This window comes from Diceros bicornis, chromosome X, assembly GCF_020826845.1.
Source record: "Diceros bicornis minor isolate mBicDic1 chromosome X, mDicBic1.mat.cur, whole genome shotgun sequence".
In the NCBI taxonomy this organism is placed as follows: Eukaryota; Metazoa; Chordata; class Mammalia; order Perissodactyla; family Rhinocerotidae; genus Diceros; species Diceros bicornis.
The window spans coordinates 15,117,704-15,137,702 of NC_080781.1; the positions used below are offsets into that span (position 1 = coordinate 15,117,704).

Sequence of the window (19,999 nt, forward strand, 5' to 3'; positions counted from 1 at the left end):
GATTCTCTGTAATGGATCACACACTAGTGCACGGTCTGTCTTCCCTGTACTTGTGCCTCTTACCAGTGTCACGCCTCCTGATGCATTGACTGCTTCTTGCCTGTAATTCTACCTTGCAGGGATCAGTATTATCACCGTGGCCTACTTTTTATTTATTTGCAGATCAATTCCTGTCCAGTCCTTTATTTTTAATGTTTAAAGCAAATGACAAGGTAAGTAAAAGCATGTAATTATTTTTAAAATCCATCTTGAATCTTTTTAATATGGAGGTTTAATCTATTTATACATAATATCATTAAGATGGTCTTCTGACATAGGTTTTGCTTTTTTCTTGTTTTTGCTGTTTCTATCTCCCACTGAATGGCAATGTGCTTTTTCCTTTTATCTTGCACAGTGATTTGAACGTGATATGGCCTGTGTTTTTGTAATCAAACAATTATTGTAAAAGCAATACACGGCAGAAAAATCAGAAGGTAAAGGTAAGCAAAATGAAGTGAAACACATGCAGAAGCCCACCCATCCCGAGATGCCCACTGTAAACATGTTTGTATATTATCATGTCTTTCCGTGTGAATACACCTCCTCCAGATAATTTTGAAAGTCCCCTTCTGGTGGACCTGTTCAGGCTTTTTACATATATTTTCAAACTGCCCTCTCGACATGCTGTACCAAATTTACTTCTCATCGGCATGAATACTTACTACTGTTTTTGACCATTGCTAATTTGATGAAAGGTGAAGAATAACGTGCATCCTGTTTTGATTTGTACTTGTTTAGTTACCAGTCAAGTTGAACATTTTCCTGTTTTCTTAATATTTTTCTTTAAGGATTTAACATATGATACAGGTGTGTTTTTTTTTTTTTTTTTTTTACTACTTGGGAAAAGATGATTGTTCAGTAAATGACGTGGGAACAACTCATTTACCATGAGGGAAAAAGATAAAGGTTTTCAATAAAATGATCACCAGATGTATTTGTGACATCTTAAAAAGAAACCCACAAATCTTCTAGAAGAGCCACAGCCGTGCACTTATAGATGCTCTCCCCCGCTCAGTGTCTTCAGCCTTAAACTAAGCACACCTCCCTTCATCCCTGGCCCTCCTCATGGTCCTGGTCTTGGCTGAATGACATTTCCTCAGGCAAGTTGCTCGTGATCCTCTCCAGCAGGAAAAGGTCATCTGGTGTACTTCTATGGCTACTTGACACCTGCCACATTTTGTATACTTCAGTTTTAGTGCTGTCTTCCCAGACAGACAGTAAGCTGCCTAAGGTCAGCGATCTCACCTGTTTGGTTTACTCATATGCCAACTTGCCTGCCAGCTATTTAGTACCTTTCTGGGGGCACTTTCTCCTACTTCCACTTTTTAAAATACATTAACAAACAAATGCTATTCCCAGCACGTGCTCCCACAGGGCGCCTCTTGTTTCAGCCCCCACCTCTAGTGCTGTGCCTGGGGGGTCCCGGTGCACGACCCACACGCCCACCTCCAAAAACAGCATCAGTCTCCTCTGCCTGCTTCCCTACAGTTTGCTGGGTGTTTTGGAATTGACGTAACCTGAACGAAAAAGCAAGAGGTGGAGCATGGCCGAGTCATGAATGACTGTGCTTCACGGAATCTGAAGCTGCCCTGGACTGCAAAATGCATGCAGAAATCAGACATGTTCACGCGTGCGGAAAAGAGTATATCTTAAAATTGATGGCGTGGGTATTTTCTGACTCCAGCTTGCAGGACCTTAGAGTTAGTAGGAACATTTCCCAAAACTCTAGCAAAAGCTAGCCTGCCCATCTTAGTTTTGGGGCGTACCATGCATTTTCATCATTTTCATTTTCTTACAGGTAGTGAGAAGCCAAGAATGAGTGATTCAATGGCTACTAGCAAGATGTCGTGTTAAACCAGATGACTGGTTGGGAATTTTACAGTTTTTAATTCTCATCAGAACCACACTGTTCTCTAATAATTCACTCCTTCTTTCTATAGTTTCAATGCTTGGCAGTATGTATGTAAAACCAACCAGAAAATAATCTCAAGGCCAAATGGCAATTTACGGCATTAACTCTCATACTTGTGGAAAAGCTCAGGAAGAATTTGATACCAAAAAAAAAAATCAAGCTAAATTTGATTCCCGGGGAGTATGATTCAGTCAACAAATATTTGAGCCCTACTCTGTGCTAGGTGCCAATCTGGACGCTGACGACAGCAGGAAACAAGCCAGTGAGATTCACTGCCCTTATGAAGAGTTCATTCTCGTGGGGAAGCATCCAACGTACAAATAAACACGATGTCAGGAAGTGCATCAGCTACATTTCACCATAGGTTTGAGCTGTGGTACTAAGTCCCCAAACCCAGTATGTTACAACCACACACATGGGCTTCCTCCTCACATATGCTGTACGAAGCGGCGGGATGGCTTGGCCCACCCGCATGCCTTCTTGCTCCAGAACCCAGTCTGAAGGAGCAGCCCCTATCTGGCATACTCTGTGCTTGTAGCGGAAGGGAACGAATGAGAGAGAGAGAAAAACAGAAAGAAAGAGAGAGAGAGATGATCAAGAAACTATTGTAAAGCTTCTGCTGGGACGTGGTGTGCTTCAGGTCCACTTACGTCCCATTGGCCTAAGCAGAGTTCAGGGCCAACAAAGGGGTGGGCAGTAGATTTTGCCTTCAAGGAGGAACTACAAGTCCCTTGGCAATGGATGGGATGCAAGATCCTTTGACACGGAAGGGAAGAGTCAAGGACTGGGAACAATAATATAACCAACCTCAAGTTTAAATGCTGTGGAGAAATAAAGCAGGGAGGGAGGATTAGGGGAGCCATGTGTGTTGAGTGTAATGGGGGTGGGGGAGTAACAGGGAAACTGACACATTTCAAGGAGGGATTAATGTGTTATGTTTTGCTATTAGGATCATGATATATGATCGAGAATGCTAGTTATTTCAAAGATCCATTTCCTCGTCTTCCTGGGCCCACAGACTACTTTTCTGGTCACCATTACAGTCTGGTGTGGCCACGTGACTGAGCCCCAGTCAATGGAATGGGAACAGAAGTGATGTGTGCTATTTCCCCTCCCACCTGGAATCAGAGGATCCCAAGGCTCTAGGGGAAGGTGGAGTGACAAGATGGAAGTAGGCTGGGTCCCCAAGATCACCACAGGGAAGTGGGACGTCTGCTTTGGACTGTGAGCAAGAAATACCCTTCTACTGTACTTGAGACATAATACATAATACATTTTGGCTCTATTAGTGCCAACAGCCTAGGGTATCCTAAGACATCACGTAGCTTCCCCAAACACCCTTGCCTGGCAGATGCTTTATTTGCAGCACTTCAACAAGAGGAAAACTTGGGAGAGGGTGTTGCCCCAAAGTTCCAGTTCCAAAACCCAGTCTAGCTTCTCATGTAACAATAAAATCAAGTAAAAGCAAGTAAAATGAAATCTGAGGCTTTGACATGAATTCTTGTGGTTATTTAACTTTATTATATTTTAAAATCTGAAAACTGTAAAACATAGTATTCATACAAACACCTGAGGACTGTTCAACTGGGCACAGCATCTTCACACAAACAATTTGAAAGAAGACCAAGTTTAAATTAGAATTTTGTCTTATAACATAAAAGGAATAACATAAATGAAACTACCCTTTAAATAGTTGCATTCTTGTATAAAGTACATTTGGTTTTCTAAAAAATAAAATGTACATTCTTTCTTGCCCCTGGTGTATATTTTATTGGCATTTACAACAAATGGCTAATACTTTTAGCACAGATTCTCATAGCTTATAAACATCACACCAAAGTTATACAAAGTAATAACAATAAACATATAGCACCATTTCCCCTTGAAAGTTATAACTTTAAAAATAAAGTCCAAAATGATAAGTCAGAATTAATGCACCTTCCAAAATTTAGCAGAATAAATGGCTCAGAACTAATCAATTTAACTGGAAACATTGCATAGGACAGAGAACTTCCCTGTATGGAAACCAATCTACGGATTGTTTCTTATACCCTGAAGACTATGCTGAGAGGTATTAGTGATACCAAACAATGCACTTATTTTTTACAGAATAAAAACATCTAACTATATAAATAGTTCATTATTAACTCTGTGGCGGTGCAAAGTGCCATATTAAATTCAAAAAGAACAGATTTACTTGTTTGTATACCTACAGGTATAGAATAATATATAAATATGGTATAGTATCCATATGAAGAATAAACAGACAATAAAATATATATCTTTTAAAAATTTGGGCACAGGTGTCTTCATAAAGAGATGTAAGAAATGAACGCCTCGTTAAATGTCTAAGCTTAGTGAAAATACGTAAAGTTTTAAAATAACAGGTATTTCATTGAAAAAACTTTAATCAGACTCCATCCAAACCACCCTTGTAGTATAATATCTCCTGCATAAAAAAACCATTCTATCTATCCTATAATGGTTTGAAATTTATCAAAAACTGATAAGAACACTTTATGAAAGTTTATGTTTCCTTTTTTTTCTTTAAATATGAACAAATACAACATACAGAGAAATAATAATGAAAGGAAAATAATTTATATGGCTATTCCCTTTCTGGACACTGGTAGAACATGAACAGAACATTGCAGTGACAGACAAAATATTTGAGAAAGAGATGATAGCTACAGCTGCATCTTTAAATTCCCTTCTAAGGAAAACTTCTCATGGATTTCATTAGAGAACCTGTCAGTCCCTGATACTTTCCCCTTTGGGATTTAGCTGTTTTGGTTCTATATATAAACGTTAACCAAAATTAAAGGTGTTTCTGTTTCCTACATGAAGTATATTTGTAAACTGTACAATAAAATAATAAACTGTAAATGTAAGATAATAAAAAGACATAAAGAACTGCCAATTTGAATAAGCTAATACTAAGATATTAAATGGTTTTTAAAGAAGTAGATGGACTGTAATGTAGTTCTGCAATTCTGGATATATTTTTAGAGGAACTGTCTACAAAACAAAAACTGCTAAGAGAATAAAAATACTTTTAAATTAAAAAGTTATCAGGACAACTGAGAATTATGTCCAATCTAAACTTACAAATTTTTTTCAACTGTATTTTCCTTCTTTAAGTTTTTCAATATAGTAACATAACTTTAATGCTGGCCCCAGCTTCAGCCCCATATACTTCATCATCACATCACTTTTGAGTAGTAGCAGAGCCTTCCCATCAATCTCCTACAGAGAGAAATTATAATAATTAATAATGCTTTCACATTTTGTCAAAGTTATTCATATATAAGAACATGTAAAATAGAGAGTAGCTGTACATTCTTGATATATATTCTCTGAATATACATTTATTTCCTGAAAACTATTAAAAATACAATTTATACAGTGAAATATAATTTGATAATTTCTAATCCACTTCTACTTTTAATAAGGAAATTTAACCCCATATCTTTGAAAAATGGCCTAAGCATCAAACTATCTGATTTTAAATACTGTGTGTTGAATAAAATACTATACATCTATGACAAAGGGTGGAAAACTATGAATTCTAGAAATAAATTTCAGACGGTTATGAACTTTCTTAGAAAGACTGGGAATATGAGTATGTCAGCATCAGTGCAAACTGTAAACTGTGCTCGACAGTGTGGTCTTTATGTTGAAAGCTCATCAGTTAGTTGTCTGAAACTAATTAGATGGTAAAACTAATTACTGATTTTCTTACAATATTGAAAAGGATACATCAGATATTTGGTCATTAATCTGATTTTTCAGAAAAGAGTATAAACATATTACTTAAAAGATACAAGGCATCCTCCTAAAATTCTTTATTTCCTTAATTAACCAATTTATCTCATGGAAGCATATTATTTGACATTCCTCAATTTCTATTTAAAATATAGCTGCACTTAATCTCATACAGTTGCTGGATTCATCGGGTATCATAACAAGAAAGACACCCTGTCACAGCTTATGGTCACCCCCTCCTACTCACGGTCCTAGGGCCGAGCAGAGAGCAGGGGGGGAGGAGGATCCTTGTAGCTGCCCTTACAAAGGAGAAGACACCTGAGAATGGCCATGCTGAATCATTTTCTCTTGAGAACTTGAAGACTTATACTATTTTAGGTACTCAGGTACCCATTTAAAGCACAGATCCAGCCTCGACCATTTAAGGATCTAATTTTGGGCAAAGTAACCTTTCTCACATATGGAAAAATCAGTTGATAGGGTCCCCCCACCATCCACACTAATCAGTATCCATCTGAAGGGCCTGCACAGAGGTCATTCAAAGGCATTACAGCAGGAAAACCGGATCAAAAGATACATTACATGTTGCCTGAAGAGGTCGGCGAGGGGGCCTGATATGTGAGGATCTTTATGTTTCATAAACTGTATCACTTCATCCACAGACCAGGTTGAAGGGTCCTTAGAGAAGCCTTGTTTCAGGACACTGGGGTCAGGTACAGCTATATAACTTGGAGCTTCAATGGGGGGAAAAAAGACAAATCATACTTGACCTGATCATTATCCTGAAAGAAGAGATGTTAGGTAGGGAGTAATGCTCATTCCTGGAACCTTCTGTTAGGTACCCCAGCAAGGACCCAGGACTCCAAGTGTAAATCCAGTGAAAGCCTAGATAAAGATGACCTGAGGATGGCTACCCAGGAGCATCCCATCTGACCTCCCCCAAACAACAAAAGCAGCTTCAGAAGTTACTGTAAAGCTTCAAAGATCATATAACAGACTGAGCAATCCGAGGCCTCTTTGGCCACAGGCAAATACAGCCAAAGATCCGTTACTTGGGTTGCATTAGGTTAATCTACGCTCACCTATTACTCTCTTACTTTGAGTATGTCAATGAATTTCTCTCAATCGCTCTCCTCTTGGTCTGTCTAGATTAGGCTTATTTTACTGGATTAAATACAATGAAAATTCCCCAAATTTACAGTTTTATAATTGCTCAAATTTATTCACTTTAACCAACACATTTCAATAACCCCATTATCTTAGAGAACCAAATTAGTTCTTTTCCTGAATCTCTTTCCTGTATTCAATACGGATATTTTTAGCATCACGTGGCTCTTTAAATTCTTGTCTCTCAGACTTAGACGCTTATCTGCATTTTGAAGAAAACAAGATTATTTTATGCTTAGTTACGTCAGAAGTAACTTTAACATTATACTGAATACCTCTTTCAAGTTTAATTGCATAGCAATAGATATTCTGGTTGAAGGTTTCTAAGTTTAAAAAAGAAATAACCAAGACATGAAACAATTTAAGCGCTCAGACCTCAAAAAGTTTTAGCTGTGCTGTTCATTAAGTTGTACTGAAATTTCTTTGTGTCTAGACAAGTATTCATTTATTCAACCAGAGCGCTTGAATCTCTAAGGTTAGTGTGTGATAAGAGAAGTGAGTTTTGTGATTTGCTAGGAAGATCTGTTTCTCTAGCCAAGGACTGTCAACACATATTTGATTTTTTTGTGTGTGAATTAGCCAAAGGTGTATCTTTTCTTTCCTGTCATCTAGGCTCTGGCCATTTTAGGGACATTGTGAGTATTTACCCAGGGAAAGGACAAAGAAAAACAGAAAATAAAAGAACTCACAATGGTCAATTTTTTGTGTGTAGCTCAGAATTTTATTTTCTTTTTCAATATTGCAACTTGGATGTGAAATAAGAAGTCTTTACTAAAATATATCCTCCTTTCCACTTGTTGGAGATAAAAATGTTGGTCATATCTACCAAGAAATGCTGCTGGGCTGTATCAACCCAAGTAAAAATGATAGTGGTGTAGACCAGGCCAGGCCTAAGAAATTCTAATAATTGAGACAGAAAAGTCTTTTCCTTTAAGCAAGACTCAATTTAACATTAAATTATTGGCAAAGCTAATTACACTTCTAAATTAACTTATGTCTTTGTGGGATTTCTGGTTTTTGCCATCAGAATCTGGTATAGTTATATCTTGAACAACATGTAACTAGCTTTACAGATAAATTATATGTAAAGATATGATTTCTGATATAAAACTATAATTTTATATTAAAAATAAAACTGTAATATCTGTTTTTAATCTATTATGGAAAAATAATTTAATTGGGCCCATATCTTCTAAACCATCAGAGAAGGTGACTGTAATGTCAGAAACATTACATTAGTGTTATTCAAAAATTGTGAGGGCCGGCCCCGTGGCTTAGCGGTTAAGTGTGTGCACTCCGCTACTGGCAGCCCGGGTTCAGATCCCGGGCGCACACTGACGCACCGCTGCTCCGGCCATGCTGAGGCCGCGTCCCACATACAGCAACTAGAAGGATGTGCAACTATGACATACAACTATCTACCGGGGCTTTGGGGAAAAAAAAAAAGGAGGAGGATTGGCAATAGATGTTAGCTCAGAGCCGGTCTTCCTCAGCAAAAAGAGGAGGATTAGCATGGATGTTAGCTCAGGACTGATCTTCCTCACAAAAAAAATTGTGAAATAATTATGAAACAAATTAATTATGTGAAAAATAATCAAAGTCCAGTCATGCTTTTCTCCTGAATGACTTTTTATACTTTTTATATACTAGGATAGCAATAAATATTTCTGAAATAAATAAAATGAAAGTGATTTGATTTTATCCCCAATGAGGTTATTGGATTTCTTTCCTATAATAAAAATCAATAATGTGTTTCATTCAAATAACAGGGCAGGACAGGAGGTTGTGTCAGCATCACTGGCAATCGAGGTGGACTGAGCTTTAAGTAACAGTTCCTATACCTTAAATAAAATAATAGTAATGACACCTCTAGACAGTTTCCAAGTGAAATACTTACCTACTCTCTGGAGATGCGGGCAGCACAGTGGTTCACAGTACAGCCCTGGAGCCAGCGTACCTGGTTCAAGGACTAGCCCAGCCACTTTCTAGCTCGGGGACCTTAGTCAAATGACTTCTCAGATTTCTCACCTGAAAATGTTTACCAGCACTGACATCTCAAGGAATTGTTGTAAAGATGTAATATATAAGGCCATGTAAAATATTATGTGCCTGGCACGTTACGTCAAATGGTGATGATGATGATGATGATGATTTCTATTACTATTAAGTAAAATACTAGTAAGTAATGTTATTACTATTAGTCTTTCTGCTCCTAGGAAGACCAGAAGCCAGCCTTCTCAAGCCCAAATATAGGCTACTTTGGTATGGTAGTGTTAGGCATACATTTGGAAGTGAGATATTCAGCATTAGAGGTTACCTTTTAGAGCCTTTTACTGAGAAGGCCTGTCTTCAAAAGCTGTTATTTTGTGAAAATACCTAAAACTTCAGGGTACACTACCCCTTTATGGAATAAACAACTATCTTCAGACTCTCTGCAAACAATGTCACTCTAAAAGCAGAGACAATCTACACAGGGTGGGAGATGAGGATAATGACATTAAATGCATCACGGCCTATGTGCAGTGCAGTTGCCCAAAGATAATATCCATGATGAAAGGCAAGAGAGTTAGTTCGTTCCTACTTCCTTCACTTTTCAACCTTGCCTAGATGTCGATCTAGAGAAAAAGGACAAAACACTTATTCCTACCCTCACCTTGCGCCCCCCCACACCCTTAATCCTTAAAAGGGTACCGGGTAGTAGTTATCTTTGCACATGGAAGGCTGTTCTGGCTCTTTCCAAATGGCAACAGGATGCTGCTCTGTTTATACATGTCATGTCCTCCTGGTGGGTCTGAGGGAATGATTGAGAGTGTGGAGAATGGGGAAATGGATGCAGCAACAGGATGTCAGAGCCCAGATCTGGGAGCCACACACAGGTTGGGGCCAGGAAAGGTCTCAAAAGAGACAAGGAAGAGAGTACGTCAGAAAGGAGATGGAGTGCATCATTCCAGGCCTCAGAGTCATGGGAGATTTGTGAGTCCCGACAGCACCCAAGGAAATGAAAATTACAATGGATCGAGAACCACTAATCTGAGAAGTCTCTATCAAACACATGGTCAGTGATCCAGATCCCCAGAGACAGTTCTGTGATGCCATGAGGATTGGAGCATCTGTAGTGGCTTGGCCCTGACAGTGACGTGAAGGGGAGGACTTGATCTCCTCAATTTTGGCACTTTCTCCAATGTGATACACTCTCTGGGGATGTTGTTGGGCATGGAAACCTTAAACGGAATGACAAAACACATTGGTTGAGAATCCCTGTTTTTGTATATACCTTCACTTTTCCTCTGCGGTTGGAATTGAACTTCATGGTGACTGCTCTTGGGAGATGATGTGGTCCCCACGAATGCTGAACTTGAGGTGCCTGGCACACTTTGAGAAAAATTCTTGGAGACTACGATATGAGTGCTTATAGGATTTCTGCTGGCAGGATTCAAAGAACTTGCTGGATTTAGTGATGAGTTCTCAGAATCTTCAGGAAGCTTTTCCTCTTTGGGCATGCCATCTCCCTCTTCTACACGAAAAAAGACAATTATCTTCAACAGACACAGCTCAAATACTATTAAAAGGTCAAAAATCTCTAATGTCCAACAACAGTTCACTTAAGCCATGCTATACTGAACCACAAACCTCTAACACAAAGTACATGGCCATCCCCTTCTTGGCGTTTATAGCAATGGACACTGTCATGAAATCCAAATGGATTCTATGACATCACCTATATTTCTCATGGCAACTATCCCTTGCCAGTCTTGCCACCAAGGTTGTGAACACCTCACTAAAGCATTCATTTTCAGGAATGCAGTTCTTTAAAACTATTTGTTATAATACAATCACACAGTTGGTTTCTAACATTTGCTTATTACTACTTGGACACTTAAAACTTTCACTGGAGAATATAAAGCTGAATGGAAAATGTTATTATAATTGTTTCTTTTTAACCTAAGGAGAAACAACAACTGTGCACTTCTGAAGGGAATGAAGTGCTCAACAAAGCTGCCAAAGTAGTGGCCTAACTGCCAAACTGATTTGGGCAAATACACTCCCCCTACCCATCCCCTACCACCACCCAAGAGCATATATAAGTGGTAGTAGAGTGACTTTTCTTCCCAATCCTGGGACATGGAAATACTATTTACCTTTAAAGGCATGCACGTTTGTTTTGGGGAACTTAGGAGAGAGAGGAACTACATAAGGTAGAGGTTCCTGAGAAGGTCGTTTGGTGGTTTGCTTTTCTGCTATGTCTTCTTTTACTGTTTTTCAAAAATAAAAAAAAGGTGGCTGTTGTAACTAATTAATATACTCAAGCATTTTCATATCATCAGCATAAAGCACTTGTTTCTAAATCATTTGCCTACCATTAACTTGTTCAACAATTCATCAATTATTTGATTGTTTATGAATAACACGTTCATTTCACCCTATTAAACATTTCAGTGACATCATATTCCAGAGTTAAATGCATTATGTCTAGGCTTCATTTATTCTAGGGTCATCACATTTCTCTAAACATCTCAGGAGGCAGTGAGGCAACTAATAATAATGTGTCTAAAAAGATCGGGAAAATTGCTCCCATGAGCAAGAAAAGTTAAGAATTCTGAGAAGTTAAGGAGAAGATAGGGTACAATGAACACCCCATTCTATAGGCAACAATCCTGGCCTAGGGCTACCCTTACAACAACTCTACTGCTTACTTATCATTTAACCAAACGCATTTCTACCTAAAGGATCACTCTTTAAGGCATGATCCTGAAAGTAAAGACATCTCAAATGATAAATTATTCTCTAAATATCAATCAATATCTTGATTTAACCTTCAACTAAAAGGAAAAATAAAGTATGCTAGAAATCTAAAAAGTCTGATAATAGACCTCTAGAAAGAAGATTGCAAAGAAAAAGAACCAAAGTCAAACTCCATCTGGTTCAAAATGGCTGGGGGCCAGGCATGCCTTTCAAAATCATCTGATGAGCAACCTTTAGCCATCCAGTTACTGAATGATTACTAATGAGTCTAAAAGAGCTCTTACCACTTGATTTATTTTTAATCATGGACTACAAAACCAAGAGGCAAAATATATTTCAGTGAATGACAAATATTTCTACATTTGGGATATTTAAATTGTAAGGAAAGAAATAATTGACTTTTTTCATACCCATTTAATGAAACAGAAAATTCGAATACTATAGTTTTCTATAGATATTTGTTTACCTCAGAATCTTAGCAAGATCAGAAAAAGTCTTTACTTATCTTTTACTTGTAATATTATAATGCTTTCTTTATGAAAAGTTTATGAAGCTGGTGTATAGTCTACTATCTGGGGCTGATATAAACATAAAATTGACTCTTGACTTCTGCTTCTGGGTATCGTAGTAAACTCAGGCATGAAACTGTTCCTGCAGAGATAACTAGAAAAAGCGAGGTAATTTACAAAATACTTTAAAAGTCATCATAGAGAGGCACTTCCAGGATGACTGATTAAGGACCTCTGAAAATCCACTCCTTCATAAAAAAAATGAAAACACTGGCAAAATTAACTTTTTCAAAACTCTGGACATTAACTAAGGGCTTACAACAATCCAAAAAGTCTTTATTCAAGAAAAATGGCTGAATCTCATAAAGAACAGCAAATTCTGTGGCATTTTACCTTCCCTAATATCATTCCCTTCACCCTAGTTTCACAGCAGCCTTGCAAACCAACAGCTTTGCAACTATAGTAGCTGTGAAAAGCAGCATACTAGCAGTCACTGGAGGGGGAACAATAGGTTTGGAGCTCTCCAAAAGCTCCATCCCCAGAGAACTGTCACTATTTGACCAATCTTGCAACTCACTGAAAAGCTCTGATCTCAGGGCTTCTTTAATTTGACCTGAATCAGAGCCTGCTTTGTGTGAACAGCCCTATCTCCAAGGCATTAGTCAAAAAGACAAACAAACAAAAAACAAACACACACAACACACAAACCAGTGGCAACTGTTTAACATTGCAGCTGCCTGAGGCAGCATTACCAGTTGGGGCTGACAAGAAAATGACCAGAAAGCTTAAAAGGAAAAACCGGAGAATGAGATGCCCACTGGGGACTTTGAAAAGCACTGAGAAGCCGGCCCCGTGGCTTAGCGGTTAAGTGCGCGCTCCGCTACTGGCAGCCTGGGTTCGGATCCCAGGCACACACCGACGCACCGCTTCTCTGGCCATGCTGAGGCCGCGTCCCACGTACAGCAACTAGAAGGATGTGCAACTATGACATACAACTATCTACTGGGGCTTTGCGGAGAAAAAAAAAGGAGGAGATTGGCAATAGATGTTAGCTCAGAGCTGGTCTTCCTCAGCAAAAAGAGGAGGATTGGCACGGATGTTAGCTCAGGGCTGATCTTCCTCACAAAAAACAAAAAACAAAAAAAAAAAAAAAAAGAAAAGCACTGAGATATTCCTAGGAATCTAGAAGGCCATATGCACGTGCAGGGCTGTATATATGCTCAAGAAAGACCCGAGAAGGCCTTAATCTTTCACTTCTTGCTGACCTTGAGGCTCTGCACAAAAGCAGACTTGTAAACTGCCTCCTGGAGTGTTCAAGGTAAGTACCAACACACAGAAATCCTTGGCAAAGGCTGGGAGACATACCGGTTCCAGGCATTTAAGGAAATCCCTGTCCAATCATTAGCTGACCACTAAGCTAACTGAGGAGACTTCAGTGGCCATATATGACAAAATTAGCCCAGGAAAAGTCATTAAGTTAGTCCAGAAAAATCACTAAACAAACAAACAGCACCAGCAACAACAAAAAATCCTAGGGAGGAGAAGGGAATCTGAGTTCCAGAGTTGCTGCATCATATTTTAAAATGCCCAGTTTTCAATTAAAAAATTAGGAGACATGATGTCTACAGAACTAAAGGAAACTAAAAAAATTATGTCCAAAGAACTAACGGAAAGTATGAGAACAATGTCACACCAAGTAGAGACTATCGATAAAGTGATAAAAATTACAAAAAAGAACCAAATAGAAATTCAGGACTTGAAAAGTATAATAAATGAAATGAAAAATTCACCATAGGGGCTCAACAGCAGATTTGAACTAGCAGAAGAAAGAATCAAATTTAAAGAAAGTCAACTGAGATTATATAGTCTGAGGAACAGAAAGAAAAAAGAATGAAGAAAAACAAACAGACCTCAGAGACATGTGGGATACCATCAAGCATATCAAAACACACTAAATGGGAGAGTCCCAGGAGAGGAAAGAGAGAATAGGGCAGAAAGAATATTTGAAGAAATAATGGCTAAAGCTTCCAAAATCTGATTAAAAACATTAATCTGTGTATCCAAAAAGCTCAACAATCTCCAACTAGGATAAACTCAAAGATTTCCACACCTAGGAAAAACAAACTGTCAAAAGCAAAAGACAGAATCTTGAAATCAGCAAGAGAAAAGAAAATCATTACATACAAGGGATCCTCAGTTAGATTAGCAACTGACTTCTCATCAGAAACTACAGAGGCTAGAAGTGGGATGACATATTCAAATCGCTGAAACAAAAAGATGGTCAACCAAGAATTTCATACCCAGCAAAACTAACCTTTAAAAAAATGAAGTAGAAAATAAGAAATTCTCCATAAGCAAAAACTGACAGAATTCCTCACTTCCAGAGCTATTCTACGAGACATGCTAAAGGAACTCCTTCAAGTTGAAATGAAAGGCCACTAAACAATAACTCAAATCCACATAAAAAAATAAATAGTACCAGTAAATATATTTGTGTTTATGAACACTTTTCTTCTCCTTTCTCATTTAAAAGACAACTATATAAAGCAATAATTATAAAATTGTATTTGGGGGCTTATAATGTATAAAATATACTATGTATGACAATAATAGCACAAAGGGAGCAAGGAACAGAACTATAATGGAGCAAAGATTTTGTACAACGTTAACATTAAGTTGGTATTAATTCAAACTAGAATGTTTTAAATTAAGATGTTAATTGTAATCCCCAAGCCAACTACTATGAAAATAACTCAAAAAACACAAGGGAATTAGAATGGTATACAAGAAAAGATCTATTTAAAACAAAAGAAGGCAGTAATAGAGGAAAAGGAGACAAAAATAATATAAGATATACAGAAAACAAATAGCAAAATGGTAGATATAAATCCCACCTTATCGGTAATTATATTAAATGTACATGAAATAAACACTCCAACAAAAAATCAGATTGGCAGAATGATGGACCGAAAAAAAAGTTCCAATTACATACTTATTACAAGAGACACACTTTAAATTCAAATACACAAATAGGTTGAAAGTAAAAGTGTGGAAAAAAATATACCATAGAAATAGTGCTTAAAAGAGAATTAGAGGGGCAGGCCCGGTGGCACAAGCAGTTAAGTGCACGCACTCCGCTGTGGCGGCCTGGGGTTCGCTGGTTTGGATCCCAGGCGTGCACTGACGTGCCGCTTGTCAAGCCATGCTGTGGCGGCGTCCCATATAAAGTAGAGGAAGATGGGCATGGATGTTAGCCCAGGGCCAGTCTTCCTCAGCAAAAAGAGGAGGATTGGCAGATGTTAGCTCAGGGCCAATCTTCCTCACAAAAAAAAAAAGAGAGAGAGAGATAATTAGAATAGCTATACTAATACCAGACAAAATAGACTTTAAGAAAATCCTAAGGAATGCACACACATACAAAAACCCCAATGAGAACTAAAAAGTGAATTCAGCAAGATTATAGAATACAAGATTAATACAAAAAAATCATCTGTATTTCTATGTACTTGCTATGAACAATCCAAAAACTAAATTAAAATAATTCCATTTACAATAGCATGAAGAAGAATAAAATGTTTAGGGATTAATTTATCAAAAGAAGTGCCAGATGTGTTCTCTGAAAACTCCAAAACATTGTTGAAATAAATTAAAGACAACCTTAATAAATGGAAAGACATCCCATGTTCGTGGACTGGAAGACTCAATATTATTAAGATGGCAATAATCCCCAAATTGATAAACAGATTCAACACCATCCCTATTAAAATTTCAGCTGGCTTCTTTGCAGAAATTGACAAACTGATCCTAAAGTTCATATGGAAATGCAGGGGACCCAGAATAGCCAAAACAATCTTGAAAAAGGAGAATGAACTTGGAAAACTCATACTTCCCAACTTCAAAACTTACTACAAAAAGCTACGGTAATCAAGATAGTGTAGTACTGCCATGAGGATAGACATATAGATCAATGAAATAGAATTGAAAGTCCAGAAATAAACCCATATATTCATAGTCAATTGATTTTTGACAAGGGAAGACAAGTCAATAGGGAAAGACTAGTCTTTTCAACAAACGGGGCTGGAACAACTAGATATCCAAATGTGAAAGAAAGAAATTGGACCCCTCCCTCACAACATACAGAAAAATTAATTCAAAATATATCAATGACCTAAACATAACAGCTAAAACTATAAAATTCTTAGGAGAAAACAGAGAGGTAAATCTTTATGAATTTGTATTTTGCAATGTTTTCTTAGATATGATACCAAAAGTATAAGAAATAAAAGAAAAAATAAACTGAATTTCATCAAAATTAGAAACTTTTGTCCTTCAAAGGACACCACCAAGAAAGTGAAAAGACAGCCTACTGAATGGGAGAAAATATATGAAAATCATATATCGGATATGGAACTTGTATCCAGAATGTATAAAGAACTCTTCATATACAACAAATATAAATATATAATATATACATATAGAATAAATATAAATATATATTTCTAAATAATAACAAGACAAAGAATCCAATTAAAAATGGGTAAAGGATTTGAACAGACATTTCTCCAAAGAAGATATACAAATAGCCAATAAGCACATGAAAAGATGCTCAACAACATCAGTTATTAGGGAAATGCAAATCAAACCACAATGAGATACCTTTCAGGTTTTGACTCTCAAGTTCATTACGAATACAACAAGAAATTACTTTCCCACTTTAAATGAACAAAAACTATATATTATACATGTCTAATTAGTTCACTGTGGCTAATATGTTTACTTTGAGGAGGACACAAGGAAAAACTAAATTACATAAGATTCTCAAGTTAATTATAAAATGTAATATAAAATAGAAGCATGGTATAGAATTTTACATTTTCTCTCACCTGATTGATTTTTATCATGCTCTGCAGGACTACTAGTATTACCTCTGTAAGAGCTAAAAGGCTGGCTACTCAAAAGGTTATCACACTGCAGGCTATGGCACAAGGTCTCAAGAAAGCGAAGAGCAAATGATGCACTGTTCACTGGAGGGAGCTGGATGGAATGAGTTTCCCCATCAAAGGAGGCTAATTATTAGGGGGGAAAAAGATGTCAAAGTTACATCATAGAAAGATGAGAACTACAACATCAACAAAAAAGCCATCAATTTAGGAAATGTATTAGAAGTCCAATTTGTGGTTTTTGTAATTTATAAAGAAATAATCTTAAATTATAAAAGTTCCTCTAATTCAAACACAATAGCCTGTATTGATAAAAGCATTATCATTTAAAAATATTCATAAAGTAAACAATAACAACAGAAAACCACTCATCTATAATAACACTTCCTGCTATTCATTCCATGGGTACAAACGTTGTAGTATCTGATCATACAATCATGAAAGCCAGCTGTATCTTATCTCTTAATCACTTCTTGAGTCACATTTTTATTTAGAGCATCAGTCTGTTTTCTAAAAAAATTAAAATATATTATCAACCAAGGTACTTTGTCTATAGTGAGCTTAATATAGCATGTAAAACGAAAGATCTGTACATTTTACCTCAATTTACAGTATTACTCTGACATTATTTGTCTATTTTGAAAGTGAAGTTAAACTTTCCAAACCAGGGATAAAAGTCTATAAATATATAATAATTATAAATATTCTATTATATCAATGCTGTAAATATTCTAATATACTAAAGAATATAAATATTATAAAATAATCTATATTATATAAAATCCTTGCCTTCTCAAAACCTAACATCAACTCCGGGAAAAAAGCTGAATAAAGGATTAGATGAGCATACCAGTTATCACTTCTCCTCCACGATGATCTGGCTTAAGGAATCCAAAAACAGTCTTACTTTGAAAGGCACAATCTACACAGGCCTGCACGGTCCGCCGGAGCACCACATTCACAGGGCCTGGGCCAAAGTGGTCAGGCAGCTGCTGGATTTTCTTCTGATCCAGGTGAGGGCCACAGTTTCCATGTTTGTTTACATAGACACAGACTTGAGGAAAAATGTGTATACAGATAAACAATGAGATCAGTTAAAAGAAACACAAACTACACAGTCAATTATTATATCCCACTAGCCACACTTCACTCAAAGAGAACCTAAATATAGTTAATATCAATAATCATTTCTGCTACATAAAAATACGTATGTAAATATATTTTCACATTTGTGTAAAGATATTAAACCTAGAAAAAATAATCCGAATGTTTATTCACTTTTCTAGAATTGTGCCCAAACTGATTATAATAAAAACTATAGAAGTTTTAGTAGCATCACAAAACAATTCTTTCCCACATTCCCACATTATATAAAAAAGTATAAAGATAAATATTTTCACCTTTTAACAATACACACAGTATAAGAATTTTCTTTCAAAACTGGTCATGTTAGTACACTCCTTTTTGGATTGAATTTATTTTAAATCACCAATATTGCACCTTCATTATATTTTCTAAAGTAAGCAAATAATTTAAGATATAGGTCGCAGTAAGTTCCAATGACCTAGACAAATTTTTTCATTAATTTTAAGAAAATAAAAATGTTCATAAAAATGTTCTTTATAGGGGCCAGCCCAGTGGCATAGCGGTTAAGTGCACGCACTCCACTGCAGTGGCCCGGGGTTCGCAGGTTCGGATCCCGGGCGCACACCGACACCCCGCTTGTCAAGCCATGCTGTGGCAGCGTCACATATAAAGTAGAGGAAGATGGGCATAGATGTTAGCCCAGGGCCAATCTTCCTCAGCAAAAAGAGGACGATTGGCATCAGATGTTAGCTCAGGGCTAATCTTCCTCACCAAAAAAAAAAATTTTCTTTATATATATGCCGAGGTTCACTGAAAAAATATTAAAAATAAACACTTTCCTTAGTACAATAAAAGCATATGACTTAGAAGCAAATCATCTATAATCAACACAAATGTCAAGTTTCCATAATTTTTCTTCACTGAGAATCAACAAATACAAATCAACATACAATGTAACGAGGGTACATCATTACCAAATATAAAATATACTGTCCCCCTAAATCAACAAGTATATTATTTTTATCCATTACTTCACTTATATTGGAAAATTTTCATATATTCACAGTCTATATTCAGTACAATAAAACCCATTATTCTTTCACTATGTTAAAATATATGATATTCAACTTTGTGGCAATAGCCAGAGGAAGGATGGTCTCTGTCACAGAAATGAAATAGTTATTAAAAACTTAACCTGTGCTGCTGATAGCATGGACAAAGTTCTACTGAACACAAATGAAGCTAAAAAAGGATTTCAATGGTATATCTCCTTAGCATTATACTCATTTAGCTAGTTTCTCCTGCTAACGGACTAAAAATAAGAAATAACAAACTGACAAAATGAGGTGTGTTACAATAATCATTTAAAGCGATTTCTATTTCAAAAAACTAAATTATAATTTCTTTTTAGTCAGGAAAGAAAAATTGAGGGGAAAAGTCCAGGAAACAGAAGAGTATAAGGGAAATAATTAAGGATCTAGAAGAGGAAGCAATAGAATATTCTTTAAAAAAATAGAAAAAAGAATAAGGAAATGTGAAAGAGATGACAAATAAAAGGGATTGATTAGTCTGGGTCTGTGTCATTTCATACTCTTCAAATAGCAGATAACAATTTAAAGTCATCGTGCCCCTTGACAGGCAAAGATCTGTCAAGATTTTAAAAGGTATTAAAAAAAGGTTTGAGGTAGCTTTAAAAATACATACAAGACAAAGGGACAAATTGTAAAATGAGACAAAGGGAAAACAAGAATAGATTTGACAATTATGTAAATTTATATAAATCTTACTAAGATGAAAAATACTTTAAGGGTGTTGAATTTTCAAGTGACTCATGTATT

General features: G+C 36.6%; 1 protein-coding gene and 1 long non-coding RNA gene across 10 annotated transcripts in view; one reads left to right on the forward strand and one right to left on the reverse strand.

Annotated features, from left to right (window-relative positions):
* The window catches only part of LOC131400785 (uncharacterized), an 84,346-nt gene that overhangs the window by 22,420 nt on the left and 41,927 nt on the right, over nucleotides 1–19,999 (forward strand). The window contains exons 2-3 of one of the 2 annotated variants that reach the window (XR_009217453.1): nucleotides 163–216; nucleotides 1,838–2,340. This is a non-coding gene — a long non-coding RNA (uncharacterized LOC131400785). Of the gene's footprint in view, nucleotides 1–162; nucleotides 217–1,837; nucleotides 2,341–19,999 lie in introns of those variants that run through there. The other variant, XR_009217454.1, reaches the window with a different exon arrangement.
* SCML2 (Scm polycomb group protein like 2) overlaps nucleotides 3,450–19,999 on the reverse strand; it is a 110,241-nt gene continuing 93,691 nt past the window's right edge. For 7 of the 8 annotated variants that reach the window (XM_058535513.1, XM_058535516.1, XM_058535519.1 and 4 more), the window contains 6 exons: nucleotides 17,926–18,129; nucleotides 17,019–17,201; nucleotides 11,023–11,136; nucleotides 10,158–10,397; nucleotides 6,299–6,450; nucleotides 3,450–5,197 (listed from right to left, as the gene is read on the reverse strand). In XM_058535513.1, the coding sequence (XP_058391496.1) occupies nucleotides 5,069–5,197; nucleotides 6,299–6,450; nucleotides 10,158–10,397; nucleotides 11,023–11,136; nucleotides 17,019–17,201; nucleotides 17,926–18,129 (1,022 nt within the window). In that variant the 3' untranslated portion in view covers nucleotides 3,450–5,068. The remainder of the gene's footprint in view (nucleotides 5,198–6,298; nucleotides 6,451–10,157; nucleotides 10,398–11,022; nucleotides 11,137–17,018; nucleotides 17,202–17,925; nucleotides 18,130–19,999) is intronic. The other variant, XM_058535520.1, reaches the window with a different exon arrangement.